Source organism: Labrus bergylta, chromosome 23, assembly GCF_963930695.1.
Source record: "Labrus bergylta chromosome 23, fLabBer1.1, whole genome shotgun sequence".
Lineage (NCBI taxonomy): Eukaryota > Metazoa > Chordata > Actinopteri > Labriformes > Labridae > Labrus > Labrus bergylta.
This window is the reverse complement of record NC_089217.1, coordinates 11,600,315-11,627,698: the sequence shown is the minus strand read 5'-3', so window position 1 is coordinate 11,627,698 and position 27,384 is coordinate 11,600,315. Positions and strand designations below refer to the sequence as shown.

At 40.2% G+C, this 27,384-nt stretch overlaps 1 protein-coding gene across 1 annotated transcript; it reads left to right on the top strand.

The window, feature by feature from the left end:
• Window positions 1-1,399: 1,399 nt before the first annotated feature.
• lrrc17 (leucine rich repeat containing 17) lies at window positions 1,400-27,177 on the top strand. The gene is made up of 5 exons (XM_020644057.3): window positions 1,400-1,809; window positions 12,487-12,870; window positions 13,981-14,479; window positions 21,459-21,614; window positions 26,232-27,177. The coding sequence occupies exons 2-5, from the start codon at window positions 12,595-12,597 to the stop codon at window positions 26,672-26,674; spliced, it is 1,374 nt and encodes a 457-aa protein (XP_020499713.1). The 5' UTR covers window positions 1,400-1,809; window positions 12,487-12,594; the 3' UTR covers window positions 26,675-27,177.
• The last annotated feature ends 207 nt before the right edge of the window (window positions 27,178-27,384 follow it).

The following is a 27,384-nucleotide window of genomic DNA, read 5'->3' as shown; positions in this document are numbered from 1 at the left end:
CTTTCGAAGCAAGAGCTAGAAAAGCAATTTTAGTCGTTTTTCTTGGCATTCACAGCAGCTAATAGTGCTCAAAGTGACAACATTAAAACAAAAATACAGTGGCGACCCATTACTGCTAGCTAGATAGCTTTAAGGTCCTTGTGAGTCATTGGGTAAGGATAAAGTGACCATCTGTTCTCAAGTTCTGTGTCCCGTGTAAGTCCCAACAAATACCTATAGCCTAAACCACTAATAATCCCAGTTTTCAACAGTGCCTGTCCTGGTTTAACCAAAGGAAATGCCATAAAAGTAAACCATGCAACACTTTTTTTGTAGGCTATATGTCATTCAACCACCTTGTGTAACCATTGCAGGTCAGCGACCTCAAAATACATAAATGCAATTCTTGTGTTTTGTCCTTACTTGTGTTATTTACATTTTTCAACTCAAGTTTTGGTTCATCTTGGGATACATGATTCTTCATCTGCTGAGGCACTTACCATGGGGTTGAAAGGTGCACTGATGAAAAATCCAATTGTACCATGAGCTCATACATGTGGGTGTGCGGTAAAATTAAAGTGTCTGTATTTGAAGGTTTGAAAATATGGTCACCCTAGGAAAGGACTGAACATTTTGAGAAACTGTTTCATTTCCTTGAAATAAGTATATACCCATCAGTCTGAAGAGTCTATTTTGACAAACTCTAACATATGATTAAGAATTTTCCTTCTGGTGCCCGATATTGGAAAACAGGTGACAATCACTGCAGGACAAATGTAAAAAACAAAAACTTTGATTTCAGGGGTCTTTAGAACTAAATATATTTGAGGCTTGTGGGAATTCAACATATTAGGTCATTAAACGTTGATCCTCTAACGGCATTACCTTTTGGCCGTGCTAGCCAGGTTACTTTAGAAAAGAAGCATGGCAGATTTAAACATTGTGTTTGTTGGTACCACCTCTTTCCCTTTTGTAAAGTAATGCACAACATATGGTGTTTTGCACAAAATCTAAAGAAACCACAAGTGTTGCATGCAACATGCTTAGTAACATTGCTCAAGTCCTAATAATGGGGGAAACAGGAGAGAAGAGATCCCCCACTGGAACTGTGATCAAAGGCAGATGTTGGTAGTGGACTGAGGCTGTTTTTGAACAAACCTGACATTTACATTTAAAGCAGCTCACTTTTGTTGGGAGTACAAAACAGTGTTTGCAGTGGTTGGTGAGTTTTAGTCCTTTGGCATCCAGATGTCTGATTTTTCTTTTCTCTCTCTGTCTCTCTCTCTCAGTTTGTCAGCTCAGTAAGCAGCAAATCCTGGAGGAAGTCCACCAGTTCAATAAAGGGGACCAGTGCAGGGTTGCAGCCCTCCTACATGTGTGAATGTATGTGTGTGTACTGCTAAACCAGACTCAGCCTCGTGGCTCCTTTGAGAATCAGCATTACTTTGCTCACAGTCTCTCCCTCTTCACATGCTGTCGATCCAGCTGAGTGGGTGAAAAAGAGAGCGAGTGAGCGAGACAGAAAGAGAGGTAGCTTGTATAAAATAGCAGTCAATCACTCAGCACCATCAGCAAGAGAGAGAGCGAAAGAGAGAGCGAGTGAGTAAGAGAGAGAGAGAGAGAGAGAGAGAGAGAGAGAGAGAGAGAGACCCTGAAGGAGCAGCCAGTTGTTCGTCCCTCACTCCAGGCACTGAGTTTATAGGCAGCCAGGCAGATTTTTTTGGCTTAGACACAGCGCTCATGACAGGATTAGGAGCCGGGGACGTGGGACCAACCGGTGATCTGCAGGTCCTTGTGGACGAGCCAGAGCCAGATTCTTTTCCTGCACAGGTAGGACTTTATCCTTAAAACAGTACAAAAGTGACAAAGGTGTATCAAATCTATGAGCAAAAAGCAGCAGCAAACACAATACACACTCTATAGTGCAATACTCAGGGAATTTTTTTTGGCAAGTTTTTTTTTGGCATCACAGTTTTCTGGGTGATAAAATCTGCCTGAAAGCTAGGAAAAGTCGACAGCAAATTATTCTGATCTTGATATGAAATTTTTATTCGGTCACAGAATATGTAATAAATCCATAAAAGGATTAGCTGACCTCCTCATTTTCTGATCCCATTGTTCCCTAGACATGGTGACAGACATGCTCTGATAGTGTAGACAAAGAATGAAAACAAGTGGATCATGCTGAGAGCTGACTTAGTGCTTTCGTATGATTCATTTAAGGAGAAGCAAAAAGTAAATGCAAAAACAAACAACAGTAATGAATGTGTTCAGTTTCAATTATTTATGTAATTGAATACAATTTTGAGATCTCTTGGACTGCTGAGGAAATTGAAAAAATATGAAGATATGAATGAACAAAGCCAAGCTGCAAAGATGACAGCCTGTATAGCAAACATATTAAACATAATTCATCACATTTCTCTGATACACAGCATTTGTTTAAACATGGGGGAATGCATTCTTCTTATTATTCTTATCAAGACATTGAAGTTGCATTTTGTTCAAGCTCCAAAGAATTTCATAAGCAAACTCACTTATTTGGAGTTGAGGTCTATTGCACTCTAGAGTTGATTTCAATTTCCTCTCAGCGGAGGAAGTCCTGCAGCAAAGAAATCATTCAATATGGGGATGCTTCCTGCTATTGTTATGTAACTGGCTGGTTGTCCCATCCACCATAATTTAGGGGCATTCAGTTCCCTGTGTAGTTCAACAGAAAGTGCTAAGCACCACTTGATCAGAATGAGGGGTGAATTTACCCACTTGGACCCTCTTTACTGTGAGAAACAACGGTTAGTCATCTGCAAAATGACAAATGTTCATTGAATACATGGGCCATTCTTGTATGAAAAGGAAAAAAGATACAGGGACTCTGGTGTTAGCTTTGATTCAGTAGATTAGCCCAATAAAAATGTCGGCTGACATGCCAAAAATCTTTGAGTGGGATTTTTTTTAAAAGCAAGAAGAAGTGGTGCAGAGCTTATTATACAGGTTTAATGTGTAAGGTTCATTAAGCACCAGTGTGTGTTGTGTGTGTGTGTGTGTGTGTGTGTGTGTGTGTGTGTGTGTGTGTGAGTACTGACAAACATGTTTGGAGTTACATGCCCCATGTGTAAGTTTCAGTAAAATTCCAGACTCATGCAGCGCAGAGTGGAGCAGTGTGTGGTTTCACTCTGGAATCCTACAGTCAGGAAAAAGGGAGGAAAATAAAAGCTTGACTTGCAAGATTGGTTTCATTACAAAGTGCGGGAATCCCTTCTACTTAAATTTCTGCTGTTTCAGCTTGCAGCAGTTTAGGTGGCACTCTTTGGAGAAAGAAAAGCAGGAGAATATAGTGCTGGATGTGTGTTGAGGCAGATGTGTCTGGAACCGGTACAAAGCAATCAGCATAGTTTGTTAATGGGGAGACATTGTGTGTTCTTTTTTTTTTTGGGGGGGGGGGGGGGGTGAGCATGTGTGAGCTCTGTTAAACATCTCATGACACTTTATTAACTCCCATGGTCTAATGATGCAGTTTGCAAAACATTCAAGATCTGCCATAGGAAACAAAAAATGAATGAAAGCTGAGAAAAAAAACCCAGACAAATAAATTGCTTCCCAAATTCATATTTATGGACCTGACATATTTCAGCTTTATAAGTGATCCCCTGCTTTGTGTTTTATGACGAGTGTTTCATAGTTATCAGTTATCAGAGCATGATTAAACACAGCCAAGAGACAGAGGGAGACCACACTGATGCCTGCATAACGTCAGCTGAAATCTCAAAATTGTCACAGAGATGAATGTGCATGAGAAGATGACCTTTTCTTTCTTTTTAGATGCTATTCTCTGGGTTTTTGTGGACTCCAGAGAGTATCAGGAAGCTAATTTCTCATACAAGAAACAAAAACAAAAGCCTGAAATTTGGCTTCTTTCCATAAGAAATACGTTTTTTGAGTTCCTTGTGTTTGACCCTTTTTGAAAGTGTCACCGTCTCCAAACTTTTTTCCCCTCTCGCCTCCTCTTTCCTGCAGAACTGAACGTGTCTGGTTCCAATTAGGCTCTCAGGGATGTGTGAGGGGTTCTCTCTTTTCTGCTTGCTCCCTCTGCATACACAGTATACAGTATGTCTGACTGTGTCATTGTATCATCCTCTGCTTTAGGCTTCAGGGCTTGAGGTTAGACTTTTTGTGTCCTTTTCCCTCTCTGTTCTTAATACTCTCATTCTTTCATTCTATTCGACTTCTTTGTTATAGCTTGATGGATGGTCTTTAAAATGGTAACAAGCCAGAGACTTTTAGTCAAACATGTGCTTTACATTTATAGAAAATAAAGCCTAAAGGAAACAAAGTAAGCTTAGTGGGAGGTTGCTTGCAGTGTAAAAAGCCTTCACCTTTGAGCTAGGATCTTGTTCTTGTCCTCAAACTCTCCGATACTGTAATGAACTGGATGGTTTGTAGCTGAATGTTTTACATTTTTCAGTAAGTAACTAAGGAGAAAAGGCAGATTTCTTTTTTTTGGAACCTCCACAGCTTGTTCTCACTTTCTCTCTCTAACACAGTGGCTCCTGTGTTTCTGTCTGTTTCTTCTGGAGGTCTGAACTCCTTCCATCCTCCAGTGGCTTGTCCAGTGTTATTGGAGCATGGAGACAGCCAGTGCAGTTTGGGAATGTGCAGCCTCAAGACTTTTCGAGTAAGAAGCTGTGACATTCTCAGAGTACTCAGATGTGCAGCTTGATAAGATTTGGCAGCTTTTGAATGAATTACTTATTTCTTAGCCTGGTTTGATGTGGCAAAAAGTTTGCAAACAATCCAAACTTTTAGAAGCTACAGAGCTAGCTAGCTGTGACAATAGCATTCATTTGCTGACACATTGGTCACTTGGTGAATACAATGTGAGTGTGATTCGACCAAAACAGAAATACCAAAACAACTTACTAAAAGCCTCTAAACTGCCCCTAAACACCAAGGTGACAACAAGAGTCTGATTGCTGTCTTTCGGTTCATTGTGTTAAAGTCACATCTTCCGCTTTTGCACAGCCTGCGTGAAATATTGATTATTGCAGCTTTAAGCCAGGAGCACATGTGTTTTAGCGTGATTATGCAATGTTCTTGCAGTGCTGGGAAAAAAAGAGTGGAAGGTCATTTGCGGTTTAGAATTCATATCAAAACCAGTCATAACAGTTAGAAGGGAAGTTTATTTTAATGACTGGCATCTGGACAAATCCAAAAGGGGTCATGTATTTTGACCCAAACAGGTAATCCAAGAAGGTTTACTGTATTGTTTTTGAGTGCTGTTGGCTGTTTCCCCAGTTGTGTGTTCCTGGCTTGACATAAGATCAGAAGTGTAACCTGAAACCCCTCCAAAAATTAAAATAAAAATCCTACCGGTAGAATTCCCCTTTAGCTGACACATCATTGTGTTTTCTGCCCCATTCAGCTTTTGACATTAATCTTGTCTCTGGGTCTTCTTTCCTGTCTTTCACTTTTCACCCTCTGCTTTCTTTTCATGTTGAAACCTTGTTTGGATGTCATTTTCATGTGACATGTGTGCTACCTCCATCTGTATTTCTCTTATTGTCAGTCAGTGTTTCCTTTCTCACTCCCCTCTTCCTGATGTAGGTGGCTTGTTATGGTCTAAGAAGCCAACCTGCCTTTGCCTCATTTGGTCTGCTGAGACCAAATGACCCATCAGATCCCGTAGGCAGCTTAGAAGACAAACACAGAGGGATTCAGATGTGGAGACAGTTGAATATGTGTTGTACTAGAGTCCAAGACAAAATTCCCTGAGGTTCCCATGTTGTCTATTTGTGTGTGGATGTAAGATTTAATTCCTTCAATTCACTCCTACAGTTAGAGAACCTGCGTGTAGGTTATAAAGAACTGTTTTATATAAGTAAAGTGCACTTTTTCCATACATTTGCACTTTGACTTTTGCTCCTTTGGATGTGAAATGTAACTTCCTTTCACCTCGAAAATGACACCACTGAAGTCCTGGCAAACCACCTGGATAAACCACACTTTCCAATTGGCTTTGCAAAACCACCATGAATTATGTATAGATGTGTGCTACTGCACATTCCTAAACTGAATCTTTAACATACAGTATATTGCTTGACTTTGATGTCTTATGAATAACAGCAATCAGAAAAGAGTTTGACAATGGAAACTAGTTGCTTTAACTTACAAATAAAGGCATTTTAAAGCTGGCACAGCAGGGAGACACATGCGGTTCAGCTGGAGATGAGTTAAGTTTTAAGTCCCCACTCCCTGCACACACACACAAATTCCAACCAGCGATACAAACACCGCAGACATTTATCCAGTGGTTTGTTTTGATTGAGAGTACACTTGTGCTCAGGATTTGCTGTCCCTTTCTCATCCAATTGACTGACTGTAAAAAAAAAAATTGTGTTAAAAAAACATTCCAAAGATTTAATGCAAATGACCCAGTGGTGTGTCGTTGTTTATGAAATAGCTGAGCAAATGGAAAAGCCATTAAGAGTCCCGCCAGTGCCAATTGGTAACTGAATATCTATCACAACTGATGACATCGTCATACTTTCACTATTACCATGGTATGCATCTGAAGCATTTACTGGTAGTCCTGTCTGATTGTGGTCTCCTAGTGAAATCTACCTAATGTGTTTCAAATGTGAAAAGACTGAAAACTGAGCCAAAATGTCAACAAACAAAAAACATCTAATAATTAGCACCCAATATAACCAACTAACAACTTACAGTTAATAGAGTAACCCAGAGGCCTTTTAACAACTCTCTGGTTAGCATACAAGACCTTGTGTAAACTGAAAAAAATGATAAAACTGTCAGCCAAATATGGCACTACATAAAGTGCTGAAGACTGGAATATAAGGAAGTAACTCACTTTTCAGTCTGGGATTTAGTTTCCTTTGGATTTCAGACACATGAAAAAGTAGTATTTCTTCAAAGAAGACATATCTCACCCAAGTGTTTGAAAAAAACCTGACGTTAGCTAAAGCCTAGATGGTGAACAGACATACAGTAATTAAGACATTTGAATAGGTGGGTTTGTAGTATTTGTAAGGTAGGTAACTGCACAGCACTTTAAGTAGCTCTGTGATGTTTTAGTTAGGGCTTTTAGTGAATTGCTAACATCTGCATGCAAACATGCTCACAATTCCAGTGGAGTGTCTTATGTTAAAGCTGACATAATGTGGACCATTTTCATCTTCTTCAGTTACTAAGTTATCATACTATTGATAAAGAGCATACAAAGTAGTGCTTTGTATTTAAAGCTTAATGCTAACTTGCGCACGCTAACATGCTCACCATGCCAATGCTGACAAGTGTAACCAATGTTAGGCTGTCCTAATGTTTGCAATGTTCATCTCCTTCATATACTGTCGTTCTATTATCTAAAATAAAAAGTAATCTGTGCTTTTTTTAGCACGCTAACACCAGAGCTGCCAAGTCTCTCGCATTTACCTTGACAGTCATGCAACTGAGCATCTTCACATAATCACACACTTTTCCACTAATTTCACACAGTGAGAAGCTTGAAATGCCCCTCTTTTTCCCCCTTCCAATATATGTCCTCAATTGCTGCTTGCTGTATGGCCATATTCTGCCATTGATTGACTTTCCCAGATATTAACCCGAAGCAATCATCAGTCTCATGCCTAAATCTAACCAACCCATCCCAAACTGAAATGTATATGAATGGGATAAGTTACTTCTGATGGCCACTTTACATAGTGTGACATGCATTGTAAAAGCACTTTAAGTTGTCAGAAGACTTGAAAAGCACTATACAAGCTCAAGCCCATTTACCATTTACATCCTCCTGTGCTAAAAAGCTTCTGATTCCCTAAACATGCAGGTTTTCCTTCGTGCAAAATTAGACGTATTTAGCTACCACATCATACCAACTGACTAACTTTTAGTTTTGATCAGTAGACAACAGGATAAAGTGGCAGCAAGAAACCGTCCAAATGGTGAAGAAGAAACTGTCAGAAAAGCTGAAGGCTTTCTGCTGGACGTGTACAAGCAGAGGGAGTCAAATACTTTGGATAAGTATTGACTGACCAGAGGGAGCTAGGGTGTGGAGTAAAACTAGCCTGGAAGCTAATTCAAGCTGGTATGGACATGAGGTGAACCACAGGGATGGGCCCTGCCTGAGTGGGCTTGTTATGGTCACAGCTGGAATGTGTCTTGGATGCTGCAGTCTAACCATGGCTATACTTTTCTAAGAAGGGCCCCTTCTTCCGAACAGCTGTGAAGTGGAAAAGATCTGAGCGGTACCAACATGGGTCCAAAAGGTTTGGGGACAGTTAATTAATAACAGAAGGCGGAAAAAAATGAAAGTAGAGAGAAAAGGTCATGAACATAAGACATGTTTGAGGCTAGTATATTTACATGTCGTTGTATTCATGTAGCTAAAGCATTTTTTAATTTTCAAATTACTACAATGACTTACTGATATCATAGATTTTAAATAGATCAATTAATAGAAGATCCTTAAAAGGGAAAAGTTATCTCCATACAACTGCACTGCATGATTCAATTAAAACCGTACCCCATAGGGTTTGATATTATGTAAATGCCAATATGCTAACAAAGGTTTGGATGAAGAAGACCGCAAGCAGGCAGACAGGGATGTAAAAATAGAAGGATTCAAACCCTTTTTTTAAATTCAGCAAATGTTTGATGAGCAAGGACGTGCTTTGCGCACATTTGGTAGGCTGGTATCGTACCATTACACCTGGAAACTAGAGGTTACGTAAGAATTCAAAGAGACTTTTCATGTTATGAAGGTTTATAGAAACAGAAAATAAAATAAATGTGTAGTTGTATCAATTGGAAGCATGATGTTCATCCCTTGGGTTAACTTGGATGTATGCCACAGAATTCTGTGGCTGTTCTTCAGGTTTCTGATGACTATTTTAGTGGACCCTTCCTTCTATTTGTTTTTGGATGATACTGAACTATGCATTTGCTCTTAGCCGATCCTATAAATCTTGGAATGTTAGTGCCATGCTGTGCACTTAGCTGCACAGATCCATTGGTACAGCTGGATCTCAGTTCTGTATATAAACAACCCGTACCAGACCAAATGACTTCACCTGAAAGCTGTTATACAGAGAGGATGTGTCTGGGTCCACTCACTCAAGACCCCTCTCCATGCTTTCCCCATCATTAGAGTCTAGCCTGGTGTTTGTAGTGGCACAAGTCTCGCCTTGTGTTGAGGCATGTCTTTCATCAGGTCAATGTAACACAGACAAAAGAACATTGTTGCTGTAGATGTACAGTAACCGTGCACCTGAACACACAGAGAAACCTAGAGGATAAGTGGTCTGCTTGTGCGAAAAATAAACAGAAAGAGAATCTGACAGCTGGTGGCTGAAAAGGTCCGATTCATCCAGTTCCTGTTTAGTCGCAAAGTGTTGTTGCGAGAGATGGCTGGAGTTAAGGGAATCTAACCTCCATGTTTGCCTAGTTTATTACAATTGATAGTTGGACAGTTGAGAAGCGCCAAATGGACTGGAAAGATCGTTCCTTTATACATTCTCAGCTGCTTCTGTCTGTTGCTAGCTAACATGCTCAGCCTGTGATTCACAATGGAACGACCCCATATGCATTGACGGGCTTGTTCCACTGTGGGAGACACTGGAAGACTGTGAGGGGGGTTGCGGTTTGGCACAGTTGGACTTAGTCAGCAAGTATGTGTATGTGTGTGTGAGTGTGTGTGTGTGTGTGTGTGTGTGTGTGTGTGCATGCATATCTTGGCAGACCTTTGGGTCTTGCCATATTGCCTCTAATCACACAAGGGATCCATGACTCACTTTTAAACCAGAAAACTTGAAAACATATACATTATCTTTAAATTAGATTATGTCTAGACTTCAAGGATTTCATATTTGTGGCAGATGATAGCTCCGAACTTTGGCAGCACAAATGACAAGAAGTTATGGCTTCAAAGAAAGGAGACAAAAAGACAAAGAGGGTGTAAGTCAAACAGCTGTCACATAGCGGTTTCATAATAGTAGTTGTGCCAAGAGTTTGATGAGTGGTTTAATTAAAGCTACCACCAACAGCCAGTTAGCTCTGACTTTTTTTTTTTTTTTTTGCAATGGATGGATGTGCAAAGCATATGTCATGACAATTTGCATTTTTCAATGGATTCAAGATACAGAAAGGAAGTGGTGGGAATCTTAAAGACATCCAGAAAGAAGCACATTAGGAAGAGTCAAAAGCCAGGGAGGAAGCGCGGTTAACTTCCAGGCCTGTTTAGTTGAAGGAACGAAACATGCATGGGGTTTCCCTGAGAGAAAACAGCTCTTCATCACGGCCACATTTTAACCCTAAACATGTTAACACGTAACAAATGTCTGCCTTTTTTTCCCCTCCAAGCCCATTTTCCTGTTTCCTCTACCCACTCACCCTTGCAAAACGTCCCCAATAATTTTTCCAGCATGTGCAGCGTAACCACTAATGTCCACGTGTCCACATGCTACTATGACAAATTCCTGTACATGATTTTGTTTTTTAACAAAGTGATTTAGATTCTCTTTTGTATGGACTATTGATAGTCCAGTTAATGTATTGTCTTCTTTGTTGTATATGGCCAAGAGTAGCCTCAGAGATGTCACCTGTTGGTTTCTGAGGAGGCATTCTGAAGCTTAACCATGGCATCGCCATACTGAAAATGCCATCTCCACTAACTCCTCATCAATCTAGTTATAGGCAAAGAGTGAAAGAGTGGAGGCAGGTCTTAAGCCTCCTAACGAACAGTGACTACTGTACATGCTCAACAGTTATTTTTCAACCAGGCGCTGAACATGCTTATATCTGCTGTAAAAACAGGCATTTTAAAAGGGTGTTTTTGGGGCATCCTGGGCTTGGGTTAGGGTTAGGTTAGGGTGTCATACACACAATGCGTCCCCCCCACCTGTCAATAAAGACAGGTAGTTTTGTAGGGAGTCAAAGGAAGGCACTGGCCGACGCACGTTAGTTAAAAGTCCTGTCTTCCTGATTACTCACTAAGTATGAACAGGTTTAGGGGTAAGTCCCAGGGTAAGGCATTCAGAACAGTGAAACGTAACTCAAAGATACCCTGGGTATGTTGAACTCACTTCGTAGTATAGGCCCCGGGTGTGGGGAGTATAGACTCTTGGACTCCAGTGCTCTGTGCTGAGGTAGTAGAGGTTCTCCATGTGTTTTCTCTTGTTGTCTGTGTGTGCATATACACAAACAAAGAACTTTTGATGAATTTGTTTTAATTACTAGTCTCTCATTGAGTAACTTGGGGTGCTGGGTAGTTTTGTTGCCATATCATTTTTATGGCCTCCCTTGTAGCCTTTGCTATTTGTTCAGTGTTTTTTGGGTCCCCTGGACGATTCTGATTCGAGTCAGCTTCTTTGCAGCAGTGGTTTAGTTAATCATTTTCGGTGCATTTTTAGAAGGTTGTTTTGGCTCTTTACAATTTCATTGTTTTCTCCCCCCAAAGCGATAGATTGGGTGTTTGTGGTTATCCTTCTGGGATAACTTAAAGACACCCCGGAGTCTGAACCATTGTCCCACTTCCCCCTTTCCTGACAGTGTCAACTTGAGCAAAATATTACTGCCTTTGAACTGCTCCAGAACACTGACCGAGTGACGGCAGACCGTGATCTTGATACTAATGTTAGAAAATGTAGATGTTGCTCCCCCGACCTGGCCTAGGGGTGCCAGGGAGGAGTGTACCCAGCAGTGGTCTGTCTGTATGTAAATACAAAGAAGCAACGAAGTTTAGCTGTGTTCAGCTCGGCTGCAGGATTTATTCTGCAGATTTTGCCTCTTTGGGGTATAATGCTCCTCACAAGTGCTATGCGCCCTCTAGCGACCTGGTTTGGTATTGTAATAACATTGTACTTCGCTCAGTGCACTGGAATCTGGCTTTAAATAGCTATTTGAGATACATAAACATAAAAAAATATATTGGGGTCTCTTTTTAACTCATTTAACTTGTTCTTTTAGCAATGAACTGTATTTTCACTATAATTAACTTTTACAATGTCCCAATGGCTTTGAACCAATGAATCTTGTGATCCATTTTTAACCTTTTAATAACCTTTGTTTTTTTTAGCTTAAAACGAAACACATTTTTCAACCCTTTACATAAACAAGCTAATTCTAGCTAATTAGTGCTTGCTTATGTTTTGATGATTTATTTCTTGCCCTTCATTTCTCAAACAGCAGCATTATTGACCATGCATGGTAGATATAAAAAGCTGTCTGTACTATTGTAGGCAGCGTAAGGAGAAATATTCTCTATATGCAGATACAGATATATTTCTTATAGGCCCATATCAGTCGGTAGCCATCAATCTTATATCAGGCTTTGCTCACACACAAATGTATGCTGTTATATTATAAAGTGTAAATGGTTAAATAAGATCTCAGCAAGTGCCTGCAAATGTCCTGTGAAACATTAAAAACATTAAAAAAATAAACATTAAAATAACCTCTTCCTCTCTTTCCCCTGCTTTTTTCTTTTTCCAAACACAGCTGTGACCAGCCTCTTGTGTGCTGTCACACCAAACCTCTGACAGCCGTCTTCCAAGGTTGACCTGATTACTGAGAGGCCTCCCTTCCTCTCCTTTCCTCTCCAACATCATGCGTCTCCTCACCACCCTCCTTCTGATGCTGCTGCTCCTCCGGTCAGCCGAGCCCCGGAGAGGCCCACGGTCAGGGGTCATGGAGCGGAGCGCCGTGGGCCGTGTACGGGGCAGAGGCAGGGCTGGAGTGATGAGACGGCAGACTCAGGAGTGTAAGGAATACATAGAGGCTGGAGAGAAGTACCTGGACTGTCAGGACCGGCAGCTAACTACTGTGATGCAGGACTGGCCTAAAGATATTCAACATCTGCTGTTGGCGAGAAATAAGATTCAGGTACACCCTGACTCTTGTGAATTTAAAGAGACAAGAGACACTTATAAGAAAAGTCTAACAATAACCAACATGTTTTGAAATGTCAAGTACAGTTTTGTGGAACAAATGCATCAATTTCCTCCAAATTTACATCTCAAGCTTCTTACTTTGACCGTAAACCCCTCCAGCGTGTTGATACCCTGAGCATCTGTGCACCATTTATTTGGACCCAGATCACAGACACATTTTTCTGCGATGTGTGTTTAGGTTTTTACATGTTGGAGGCAGCCCACAGGATGTGTGTGTGTGTGTGTGTGTGTGTGTGTGTCACAGGTGTTGAGAGAAACAAAACAAAAAGCCTTGCCAGCGAAGTAATAAATAATAGGGGATTAACGAGATATAAACACTGATTAAAACGGTCAGAAATTAGTGCAATTACACTTTACTTTTGCCCCATTTCACTTCAAAGAGCTGACTTGTTGAATGAATGAATGGTGAGGTAAAGAATGAACATAGGAGGGTTTAGTTTAAGGTGCATCTTTGGCATGGCTGGATAATTGCATGTTAAACAAATTAAAACTACGATCTGAGTCCTAAAACTTTATTCTGCAATTTGTACTTAAAGCTGCATTATATATTAAAAGGTCATATGAGTATTTCTGATGTGAAATTTTGTGCTTCCAATTTCAAATGCATTGACAACTAAAATCTTGATACTGTACTGCAATCCCATTGGTTCTTATTTTAGTTTTTTTCCGCACAATTTTTTTGCATTTCCCGTTTTTACTATTTTGGTTCTGCTGTCAACACCCCTTCAAAATGGATCAATAGTTCATGATAAGCTGTTGTACATATACAGTAATGGAACTTTAGAATTTGATAACGTGAACCTGTCTCACCTGTTTGGATTAAAGAGATTGCCCCTTGGTGGTCATTGGCTTTTGCTTCTAATAAGTGATTACACCTGTGAGCGTTTTAAGGAAAATCAACGCCTTAAATCAGTGCAATTTGAGTTGCATACCTGAACTATAGCTTGCAGGATTTGCTCCATTTATTGACAGCAAAAGTGCAACAAGAAATATCTTTTGACAGCAATTACACAGAAACTAACCATTCATGTCCCCCTTTTAGGTTTTGAGGGACAACATGTTCTCCCAGTTCACCCAGCTGAAGAGCCTGGACCTCCAACAGAATGACATCTCCATGGTGGAGGACGGCGCGTTCAGCGGCCTCTCCCAGCTCACCACCCTGCTGCTCCAACACAACGGACTAAAAACAGCCTCTGAGGAGCTCCTGCTCCCTCTGCCCCACCTTACCTACCTCCGTATCTATGACAACCCTTGGAGCTGCGACTGCTCATTGGACAGCCTGATCAGGACCCTGCAGGTGCCGAGCAACCGCAACCTGGGCAACTATGCCAAGTGTGCAGAGCCACTGTCGAAGAGGAGCCAGAAGCTGAAGAAGTTGAGTGTGGAGTCGTTGTGTAAGAATGACAACCAGGTGGATAGCAGGCCAGGGGGTGGAGGAGGGGGGCGACCCAGGCCTCCACCAATCAAACAGAAGCCAGAGGCGACATCTATGTGCCACACCTACATGTTTCCCAAACCTCGGCTGGACTGTAGTAGCAAAGGTAGGACTGTCAAGTTATGTGTCACTTTGATATCTTATATGATGTCATTTTAAAATGTTGAAATTAAATGTTACACAAACTCCAAAGGATTTATAATATGTTTTGATGTTTGGATATCTCATGACGCAACTATTCTACACATGATGCTTAAGAGTGAAGTTCATTTAAAGCAGCTCTACATTGGTTGGTTGGTGTACACACCACCAGTCTCATCAATGTATCATTTCAGAGAAACTTGGAATACAAATCCATTTCCTCCTCAGGATGAACAATCAATGCATAACACGCAAACCTAAAGTCCACACATTGTATTTATTTCTTATCAGCAACTGTTTAACTGTAGACATTGGTAAGTGATTTTGTGTTAACATGTGGATTGTTGATTGTTTTATTATTTTTAGCTTTTGATACGATGGAGGCAGCTGCATGTGTGCATCGTATTGTATAGTATAGTATGGATAGGTGCTGATGATAAAAGATAATTTTTTTCTGCTTGCTCAGCACTTTTTAGTCTAAATAAATCCTTGCTTGTACAATGCAATTTAGCAAGAGAAAACTTCAAATGTTTACTTTGCAATGAAGCCCAGCAAGCAGATTTATGTTTGTTTAATTAAGACTGAACCTCACAGGGGGAGGAAAAGACACTTGGCTGGTCCTAGTTTCTTAAAACTCTCGCCTTTTTCCCAAACATTGACTCACAGAAATAGCAATTTGGGCTTGCAGCACAACTTTCTAGGACATATCTTACATTTTATTGTTTGAGGTCGGTGTTTTTGGTGAGCTGGATTGTGGTGTGTTTGTGTTCATGTGTGGTCTGTTGTGATGTTTAGCGCTTCTCCGATTTCTGCAAACACAGCTATTGCATTGTATTCTAATTTGAATCATGCATTTCTTAACTTTCTGCAGATTCTTGTTCTCAAACTAATTCAGAAGGCAGTAAAAGCCCCCCAGCATTGCAATCTGGTAGTCTTTTTTTTCAGTTTAGTCTCTGAGTCAGCGTGGGAAGTCAAAAAACTGCAGAAAGGATGAAAACAGGCAGGATTTAATCAGTATAAAAGCTTTTCCAACTTTCTTTCAATTCCCCCGCTTTCACATATGGCTCTTTGTGTAAAAATGCCACTATGAGGCTTCTATCATACAGGCTCCATAAAACTTTTGTTTCAATGTCCCTTTTCAAAGACAGACCATAGGCAGCGAAGAACATTTCTCAAATTCGCAGACAAATCACTTTTTGTTGCTTTAATGTGGGCTCTTTATTCTTCATTGCTCTCTCATCTTCTCCCTTTCGTCCGTTTCCTGTCTCACCAGCAATCTTTATCTCTGTCTCTCTCTCTTCTTCAAAGCATGAACACGACCCCCTTTTGACGCCCAAATACCATCTGCTGTCAACACACAGAACTGAAAGATGGTTTGTGTCTTTGTTTGAGACAAGGGGAGCTCCCAGATTTAAACGAGCAATTGAATGCATCTGTAAATGGAAAGCTTTTGCCATTCACAGAAAGCAATCTTTCATAGAGCCCGAATGAGCCAAAACCACACAATGCTTCGTCTGTGTTGTGTAAATGCTCAAAGATGCGTTTTTGCACATTTTCCCTAACTTTTTTTTTTTTTTTTTTTTTTGCTACAGAAGGACGTTTGAATCATTTCATTATCTGAACCACTTTTTCTCACTGATAGATTCTCCCCTTCATCTATAGACATGTTTTTCTCTTTTTTTAATGCCTGGTTATAACTCCACATCCTGCCTCCTTCTACATCATGCCCCACCATGAAAGTGATACATGATGTGTGAATGTTGCTTAATGCACTACAGCTGCTGTGCGTGACGTTCAATGCATGGTTTCTATGCTCTTGGTTTACAAGGACCCACATATAGTGGAACTGTAAGCTGAGAGCAGTTAAGGTTTGCAGTCTTTTCAATTGGTTGTTTTCTCTTGAGTGCATTCCAGCGCTTGTGTTTTCATTAGCTGCATTGGTTTCATTAACTGTCAATCATATTGGAATCTAATCACAAGATACCCTCTTCTGTTCAACAACCTAAACTTTTACACATGCTGGCAGAGAAGTGACACTCTGTAACATTTCTAGAGATTCTTTTGGGCCTTTTATTCGACAGGACAGTTTTACAAAATCAGTTATCTTTATGGAGAATATAGCCCAATTATATTTGACAAATTCCATTAGAAAAACGACTTAAATGAGTTTTAATGTTAGTTAAACCAGTGTGAAAACGGCTCTTATACAATACAGGTGCAGACGGACCACTGAGGGAATGCTACTGTCAAAACCATGCTAGTTTTCTAAAATGACAAACCGTGCCTTTAATCACAAAATTAACGAAGTTTTATTGGAATAATGATGTTTCCACAAACCTGTCAAGTAAACACATGATGTCAGGAAAGACCACTAGCCAAACCTTAGCTTGGCTTGGTTCGCAGTTTGTTTTGAGCTAACCCTTTCATCCTGTTTTCCCCTCCTCTCTAAATGTCTTCTTTACTCTGGTCTGAAGACTGTTTCTCTGAGGTGAACCACAGCAGATTTCAGGCTCCACATCACTCTCCCTATGACATACTGAGTGGTTAGCGTTAGTATGGGAGCTCCTAAGGCTGTGTTTCTCAAAGATGGAACTTGGACTTGTTATTCTGTGGTTATAGCGATCAATTTAAAAATGTTTAAACCTCACACTGGACAATTTACTATCAAAAGCTTGTATATTTATACCGTAGTCACGGTGAAGCTATCTTTTAGCCTTTTACATCTAATATTTAGAAATGCTGACTACAATAAAAGAAACATCAGACTACAGTTTGTATGGTCTACAAACAATTGCTTCATCCGAGAAAACTCATAGTCAAGCTTCTCATTTGTAGTATTTAGAAAAAGTTATATCCACTATTTAGAATTAGACATGTTTACCTGGTGGAGAAACCTGGCATCTCAAACTCAAAGAATACACGTCTCTTGACACATTCAAGCAAATCTTTTTTACTTTGAGGTCAAGTCAAAGTGTATTGTTAGTCTGAAAAGTATTTTTAATATTTGTGTCTGTTAAAATGTATTTTAAAAAGGGCCTATAAAATATAACCATAGCATTAACATATAAAGTGTATAGATATTGTATAAGTAGGCTTATAAGACACTAAATATATTCTGTATTTGTAACTTTAAAAAGTCATTAGAGTTAGTTTTGTACACACCTCTTGTTGCTTGGAAACCCACCTACAGAGGGGTATTAAATGTATTAGCCTGCCTTTAAGACTGGGCTCAAGGTCATAAAGTCATTGGTTTCATATGTAGCATAAATCCTCCATCAGAATGTAGGGCCCTTTGAGTCGGCAGCAAAAAATGGACTTGTGTGTGTGACTGGGAATCAGACAGATCTCCACACACAGTGCGTATCCTGGACCACAGACAGCAGGCAGCTTGTCAGTAAAAAAAAAAAAAAAAAGAAAGTTTTTCCATAATGTAATGTAAGCTGCATGCAGAGGTGGAGAGCATGAATGACCAAGAGGACAGTATCAAACATCACTCTCTTCTAACAGCAGGATTTAGCTGCTGTCTCCTCCCGTCTACACTCTGTGAACTGCACAGCTGTTATGAAATAGAACTGATGTTTCACTTCTGGAGTTCAGGGTTTCCCAAAGAATAATGACTTCATGCTGGGGTGAATAGGTCTGTGAGACACTGTGAGAAAAGTCCATTGGGATACCAAAAAACCCTCCTGAAACCAATTCCTGGTTTATTTCAGAGAGATGGAGATCATTCTTGTTGTTTATTGCCAAGATTTGGATGATAAGGTTATGGTTAGGGCTTTGGATTTCAAAAATTCGATGGAATGTTTTTTGTCATTATTTTGTAATTCCCAAGACACTGTTGTCTTGGTGATATGGCAGAGAAAAGAAAAAAGATGGCAACACATGCACACAGATGCATTCTGGATATTTTCATCGTAATTTAAAACATCCCTAACTTATTTTCCTTCTACCTTTACACATCTAGATGTTATAATATATGAGGTTAAGCAATTAAATCGTGAGTGACCTCAATGACATGTGTTAAAAGTCTAGAAGCTATTTAACATTTGAACCGACACACCGCAACCTAAAGCACATCTAGTGCTAAGAAAAACACATCAAGAAATCAGTCCCCCTGTCAGACTCTGAGGCGGGGGTCCAGACCACAAGAATTTGCAGCCGTATGCAGAGCTGACCCTCGAGTAATCATGTCAGCACAGTGACAAATTAACTACTTCCTTTTCCCCTGTCCAAACAGCCTGTTATATATACTGCACCATTAGCTCCAATAGGAATAGTTAAAGCTGCACAATTTAAATGCATGTAATAATATAGTTCCCCATTTGCAAAAAGAATATTTATATGAAGACAATTTACAGAATATATGGTGACGAAAAGAGGAAAAACAATTAGACTTTTAACACTTAGTGTCATTTTGAGTGTTAAATCAGAGCCTCTCAAGGAGTATATGTAAGTCCAGACTCCTTCTAAATCATGGAGGTAGCTTAGCGCAGTAAATACTGCTGTGCATACATTACAGCTTACAAGTGTTTAAATAATGGAACCTGCGCTAGATTTAGCCTACGACTAAATTGCTGAATTGACATTTCAACTAAGCACAAAGATAAAAACAAGTTCTGTCATAAAGACTCCAAGTCAAAATGATTAATTATCTGTGTTTAACTTATGGTTAAGTTATACACAACCCAGGCTCTTCTTCCCAGGTGGTAGAAAAGTACTTCTTTTTTTTTTTTTTGGACAGTAAAGTTCAAGAGGGACAGATGTTCGCATGAGTGATGAAGTAATGACTTCAGCAGATTTAGCAAAAACCCGGTTCTGAATGAATGACTCTAGCTTTTCCTGACATGTTCTCTCTCTCTCTCTCTCTCTCTCTCTCTCTCTGCATGTTCCTCCATCCCGCTCTGAGGAGGGCCACAGATGTTAGAGTAGGAAAAGGGCTATTGACTTTATCTTAAATATGTGCTCCATTAAGAATCACAAGATACCCTAAAGGCTCCTGATAGAGAGTTTGACTTCCTAAACGCACACTTCAGAGAGCAATGCTAAATAGAGGGACGGGTGCAAAATCTAGAAAATAAAGATCAAGATAATAACAGTTTAATCCCCTGAGAGATCCCTACAGTACATCTTAGCCTTCTGTCACTGCTGCAAGGGCAGTGTCAGAGATTCTCCGTACTGTAAAACCCCAACAGACCACAGCTGCATCTGTCTCAGACGCAGAGCTTTTGTTGATTTGTTTTTGGCTCAGTAGTCTGTAGTCTGATCTCTCTCGTGTGCACCTGGGAGTTTGTGTCTTGAGTAAGAGTTTTTCCAGCGTTTTTTAAATCCGAAAATCTGCTTGGACAAAGATGCAGACACATGTACACCAAAGGCATGATGGGTATCCCTACAGACCTCAGGTTCTCACTGAAGAGTGAGCTCCTTTTGAACTTACAGTCAGAGTCTAAAAAAAAAAAAAAGTGTTTCTGCAGCATCACTGAACAATAATAATGACATATCCTGACTGCACTGGACACATCTGTGTGCATGCTGTATATCTTTGTCCTGTGTGTGTATGCAATGATATCCCCTTAGTGCGTGATGATTTACAGCACCATGTCGCCATGATAAAGCTAGCTACAACATCTGTAGCAGTAAACCGTGCGCATAATGACTGCACCATCTGCTCCATAAAAGTCCCCATAAGCACTCTAACGAGCACATTATAAAGTCTATGTAAATAAATACCTGCAGGAGTCCACACATATGCACCGTCTACAAAACAAAAGGTGATTTTGTATGAAAGTAAACACCGCGTGATTATATCGCAGCCTGTAATCACTGGCCAAACATTCCCTTGTTTCTTGTCTATGCAGCCGTTTTGCAGACTGCTTTGAAAACAATCACACATGATCATTTAGACGATCCAGGACGGGATGCACAGGCCACCTACTCAGTTCTAACAGAAGTAATTTATGACCGCAAAAGCAGATTAGATTTCAGATGAATGCGATTTGTATATCTCTTTTACTGACAGTGACAGGGGTTGCGTATCTTATTTAAGGGCGGCTGTGTCTCAGTTGGTAGAGTCGTTGTCCCTTAACCGGAAGGTCGAGGGTTCGATCTCCAGTTGGGCAACATGTCCGATGTGTCCTTGGGCAAGAAACCCGGAATTGCTCCCGCTGTTTCGTTGTATGAATGGGATTAGTTACCTCTGATGGGTACTACATAGCCCACTGCCATCAGTCTGTGAATGGTTAGGTGTGATATGCATAAAAGTGCTATATAAGCTCAAGTCCATTTACCATATCTGTTGGAGCGAGAGACACATTTTACTTACTGAAGCTAAACTCAAAAGGACAACTTTTTTTAATCAGGTATCTAGATTCAGCCTTCAGCTCTGTTGTTTCCCCGCTCTGGGCCAGAATGTGTCGACAGTGACAAATCTCCACTTGAACTGTCCAGACTCTGCAGGAGTGATTGTGAAGCGTACCTCAGCGTGGGATTTAAACCTCCAGAGAGGATCATTTTATCAAAGTGGGAATATGTAGGAATCCCCGTTTAATACATTAGAACCATCAAACAGACATTTTGACGGTGTTCCCAGACGCACACACTCATATTTCCCACCTTGTAAGAGAGTGAAAATGCTCTCCCCTGGCACTGACATGACTTACTGTTATACATCGTATCACAGTAGACACCATCTTGAAAAGTTTAAACATTTCTCCTAACCCACACAACATCTTGAAAACATATCAAAATGCAAGACACATTAGATTTCCTGCACTTTTATGATTCCAGGAATTGAAGGTCGTATTCCTGATTTCATTTTACTGTCACATATGTTTAAATCCTGTAAACCAAGAAACAGGAATGATTCTGTATTTGTTGTGTTTTTCAGTCTTTACAAACTCTTTCTAGAGCGTGAAGGACTTATGTTTCTTGTGTCTCCTTCTTCGCAGATTTGAATAACATCCCGTCCGACCTGCCGTCCGACATAGTCAAGATGGATCTGTCCAGTAACAGCATCCAACATCTCAGGCCCAAACAGTTCCTGCTGTCTAAAGACCTCAAGCTGCTCAACCTCAGCAGCAACAACCTGCAACGATTAGACACAGGTAACACAACAGCTTCTGAAACCTCCAACACACACACAACCTGGCATGTCCACACATTACAATAAAATGTATGCTTTTCTGATTGTCTGACTTTTGCTTCCGTTTCAATACCAGTTCAGTCTGAGTGTAAAAACCATCCCTGGGGCGCTGGAGGCTGTAGTCCTCCAAGCGGGCGGCCCGCGTTCAAATCCCACCTGTTCACCCCTTTCCTGCATGTCATTCCCTACTCTCTCTCTCCCTGATTTCCAGCTCTATCCTCTGTCCTGTCTCTCCATTAAAGGCACAAAATGCCCCAAAATAAATCTTAAAACATCCTTAACATCTAAAATATAAGGTCCGGATATTGCAGAGTTTTGCCAATTCTGAGCATATCCACTCTGTCATTACCATCAAGCATTATACATGAAGAAACTCAGGGTAATTCTCGTTGTCTTTCAGCCTTCATTATGGAGAAATCCCAGAGGATTATGGCTGCATCTGACTAAAATGACTTAAAATAATCCACAAAGTCATTAATGTTGCTGTGTTGTTCTCTGATGTGCGGACGCAGACTCGACCGTGCGTCCATTCTATTTTGTTTTATTTGACCTTTTTTTGAGTCTCCCTGTTTTGTAAATTAAGCATGCTTCATAATCACATGTGTTGCATTACAATGTTATGTACAAGAGGCAACCGTGCTCAGGCCCAATGAGTCCTGGAGCAGTGTGAGGGTAGGTCAGTGAGGAACGGGGAGCGGGGAGAATCATACTTATGAACGGTACGGGACAACTTTGCCTCGTGTGAGTGCGCCAGGATAAAGATTTAGTTCAAATTTGAAACATTTAACAACACAGGTAACCAAATGTACAGCTGTCAGGGCCTAACAAAGATCAATCAAATGTTTAAGGTCTTTCATCAGCGAGACACGAGACAATTAAGTGCTCCAAAGATCAATATCTGTTCTGAATACTAATTCTGCCTCCGTGTTAGTGGAGCGCCATTAAAAAAAAGTACACACTCATTACTCTCCAGGCTAATGATGTTTGGGCTAATTCTTCCTGCCCAGGCAGGAAATCCTTAAAAAACACCCTGTTATTTTATTCTTTCTTTATTACTCTACAACACATGTAAACAATCTGCTGCAGCTTGCCTCAGTGTGTTCCAAGACTGTTTGGAAACTGGAGAATGGATTCAGAGTTTTTTTTTTAATCAAAATCAGTGATAGCCATGTGACATGTGGTCTCAATCATGGTTTCTGCTTCTAATCATCCTCACATTCGGAGTAAATAGTGTAATGATGTGTAATGTATAGAATCATTTTCTGAAGGTTGTTTTAATGTTCTCTTTCCGTGTGGATGAAAAGGAAACCTGAAGAAAAACACAAAAAGGCTTTTATTATTGGCTTTAGACCGTTTTTGTGCCAGGCTGTTAGGATTTCCGCCTCGCAAATTCCCTGAAATAGAACAGCAAATTTGGAATACTTTAGACTTTACTAAGACTGATGACTTCACTCTTTTTGTCACAATGTGTGGACCCCACCTTTCTGGAAAGGGTAAAGCGTGCAACAATATTCTTAACACCCTTCATGTCACTCTGGACTGCATTGTCTTTTTTTATTACCAATTGTGAAGCAAGAACTTTGCAGGAGACAGTCTTTGAACAGAGGGACTTATGCAACGATGAGATCTGTAGTTATGGTGATGAGAGACTATTTTTTTATTTGTTGTGGAGACTTGTTGCCAAGATCTTCCCGAGAGCTGGGAAAGCCTGGAGGGGGTAAATCCTGAATTTATCACCTCTGCTGAAACCGAATGGGTGTTATGTGTTTCTTTCTCCACTCAGACCATTTTTAATGTGTGTGCAATAAAAGTGAGAAAATCAATGACAGGAACACAATAGTCATGAGAAAGAAGAACAACTAGCTGACTGAAGAGTTTTCATTTAAGCTATATTTTAGACATTTTGGGAAATACAATGTATTGGCTTTCATGCTAAGCGTTAGATAATAAAAAAGATGGTAGTTTACCATTCTTAATGTGTACACTAAATATGAAGCTGCAGCTAACAACCGGTTAGCTTAGCCTAGCATGGAGTGTTAAGCGTGCAAGACCTCCACCTTGACTGTACTAGAACATGGATTGTAGTGAGAGGAAAGAATGGAAAACATGTGCAAGATATAGATTATCAAGAAAAAAAAGAATGTTTCAGGCTGGCTGCAAAAAGGAGAAACACTAAAAATCTTAATTTTGCAATTTTCCATTCAGACAGTAATTTGGCCAAAAATGATTTTAAAGAAAGCTCTCTTTACATCATCCTGGAGTGTGAAAACACAAACACAGAGCGACCAGTTAGTTCTTTTCTTTAACCTCTTGTGTCCTCTTACCTGCTCGTTTGGCCAATCAAGGAGGAGCTCTGTAATCAGTGTCACTCTGATCCAGCCAGGTGCAATCAATCTGTTCCACCTTTAACCAGAGTCAGTTTGGCTTTCAAAAAATGACTTAAAAAATGTACCCACCCAGAAGGCACGAGTTATATATGGGATGATGAAGACAATAAATGAATGAGCAATTATTTGGAATTTACACAACAACATCAACACACAGACACACAAACACAACCATTCAAAGTGTTGAGTTCCCCAATATGGCTCCTTATTGGGAATGGAGGAGTTGTCTCCCCAAAATCTATTACAATCAACACATCAGTCAATCTATACACTTAAAATTTAACACACTTTCTTCATTTCAACCAGCCACAATTGCGAGAAGTTTTTATCCAGACCTAAAAACTAGACTGAAAAAATAGTTTTTATACCACTGAGGCTGATAGAGTATATGTGAAAATGTGTTTGCTTTGGATGTGCTACAAGCAGAAGTGGGCCCAGTTTCTCAAAAATGTCCATTAACCTGCTAAGAGGCAATGACTTAGAAAACTAAAAATTACACATATGTCTGTATTGAAAATCTACAAACAATAGAAACTTTTTTCATATATTACCACACCTTATGGCCCCCAAATGTGTTTTCTCATAATCACCGACATATACACAACTGTTGTTCTGTGTGTATCACTCATGCCATATATTGCTAGAACGTTACAATTCTTGTGATTCCAAAAATCAATTCCAGATCCAACCAAGAGAGCAACCACAATATACGCTTCTGTCAGACCACTGACAAAAAAATTGTCTTTCTGAATCCTTTTTCTTACCGTCTGAAGCTGTACTGTACTCTTCTCGTCATAATATTCCAACAAAAACGGTCCTGTTGCATTGACAAGGGATTGGAAACACATTACATCCATAGATTGCTTCTCTGTGCTAATTCACGGGTTCTGACCTTTTGATTGACACCTCATTGAACCAATTAGGACCTTCCATTCACAGTCCCTATAGGCTTCTCTATTGAACAAGAGCCTGAGTAGAAACAGGACTTTCTTTCTCTGCCCTCCATGGCCGGAATTCCACATGACACAGATGTGTCAGTGGAAAAAAGGGATAAACGATTTTACCCAGTGTCGTCTCTTCTGAGAGTCAAGAGCAAATTAGGTCGTCTGACCAAGCACCATCAAACTTTGTGTTCATTTTATTAATTAATTGTAGGACTACAAAAAACTAAATTTCCTAAATAACACATTCAATAAATTGAATTCTTTGCCTTGGAAATCATAATAAAAATAGACCAGCCTGGGCTTCTTATAGCTAATGAGGGTTAAATGAAGAAGAAGTAAATGAACAGTTGCAATAAGGGGAGTAAGTCTAATGAGTCCAGAGGTAAGACATGAGAAGAGGGGATATAACATCCCCCCCCCCCCACCCCCCATACTTCCTTTCCTAGAGTCCCCTCTATCAGGGCAATCTTCAGGGTTAAATGATGAGATTGCATTAGCAGTAACATCTGAACTGGAAAATAATCTCAGAAAAAATGAACGCCCCCAGGATCTGTCTTCTTCCCTGTCTCTGTCTCACACATGTCTTTATTGTCATTTTGTCTACTTCTATTATGTACCACACATTTCTCTCCTGCTCCCCCCCCCCCCCCCCCCTTCTCTTCCGCTCTCTAAAGATCAAAGCCAGTCTCAAGGCTAGTGGACAGCAGTCTCCGCTGTCCCATTACACAGATTGTAACAATGTCTACCTCCTAAAGCCACTGTTGAGTCACTTACATAGGAGACCAGATGTATAAGACTCAGCTTCAAACAGTTATGTTTTATTCAATCAAAATGAAGACAGGTCAGGTCAACTGATCCACCCACATTTAAATGTTACATGTTTAGCCTGGCAACAGTTTCCATGGGGAAAAACACTAAGAAAACTCTCTATTTTCTATCTTATAGGCTGAAATAGTAGACGAAAAGTTAGCGGCTAGCTTGTGAGGAAACTGAAGCATTCAAGAGCCCAATATTTAGATATTTCTTTTAGTAAATGGTATAGATAAAAATTAAAACCCTTGGTAAATACTTGGTTGTCAGGGACAGGCATGCTAATGTTGCTCAATGTGTACTGGTAATGCAAATAAGCAACTGTTTGCATGTTCAGTTCAAGTTTGAACAAACAACACAAACAACCACAGAGGAATTATTCAGGTGTGATGGCACGAGCTACCAACTTATTCAGTTCTGCTTCTCTGCCCCTCCCAGCTGCTTTCGCAGGCCTGCTGTACCTCCGCGAGCTCGACCTGTCCAACAACAGCCTCCATTACTTCCAGTATGGTGTACTTGAGGACCTCTACTTTCTACGGAAGCTCACGCTAGACAACAACCCCTGGATCTGCGACTACAACATCCACTATCTGATCTATTGGCTCAAGCACCACCCAGGCGTCTTCTACACCGGCCTGACCTGCACCGAGCCGCGGGAGTTCAGGGGCTGGCGCGTCGAGGATTACGTCAAGACCTACAACGGGGAATGTCCCAAGGATAGACAAACTGGAGGTGTGGATTCGGGACAGGGGGGGCAAGGGGGGACAGACAATGAAGCTCAGGAGGTTGGTGGGGAAACGGGTGATGGGCAAGGTGGGCGTCTGCCTCAGCCGATAAAAGAGAAGAAGACCAACGGGATTGAAATCATCAGGCTGAGTTAAATACGAGGTAGATCCATGGACTGTTGAGAGGCGTTGGATTAAGATTGAGGTCTGTTGACGGGCTGAAGTATGGATTTTAAAAAAACGTAGATTCATAGATTTTTCTTTTTTATTTGATTGTAAATGTAACAATTTGGGATGCAATTCATTTGTGGTTATCTTTTTTAGTAGTTCTTCAGCAAAAAAATAAACAAATTGGGAACATGTCTTAAAGGTTTTTTAATTTTCAATCTGATAATTCTCCGAAGTTATCCTCTCGGCCAAGGTAAGGTAGAAACAAACTTTTGTTCCCAATTCCAGTCTGTATCAGATCTTAAAACTCCCTAAAAAGATGTCTCTTTGACTTTACCACACACTTAACTAAATGTGCTTTTTTTCTCCTGCTCTGGAAAATTTGATATTGTTTTATTATTAAAGTTGTTTTTGGTCTTTTTATTTTGACTAATGTATGACAATGTCAGCTTGTTTTTCTGGAAATAAAATTGGGTTTATTTTTTCTGTAATTGTGTTTTACTAAATTATGGACAGACATGATGAAAGAAAAACAGACATTATTGAACTTACCTACAACACCTCAAGTTATATATGACTATAAGCAATCATACAATGACACAGAGTTGAATAAGGTTGTGCCCATTGATAGATACACTGAACTGGGAATCCACCAAGTTGCATGAAGACAGAAAACAGAAAACTTGGTGATTTATTGC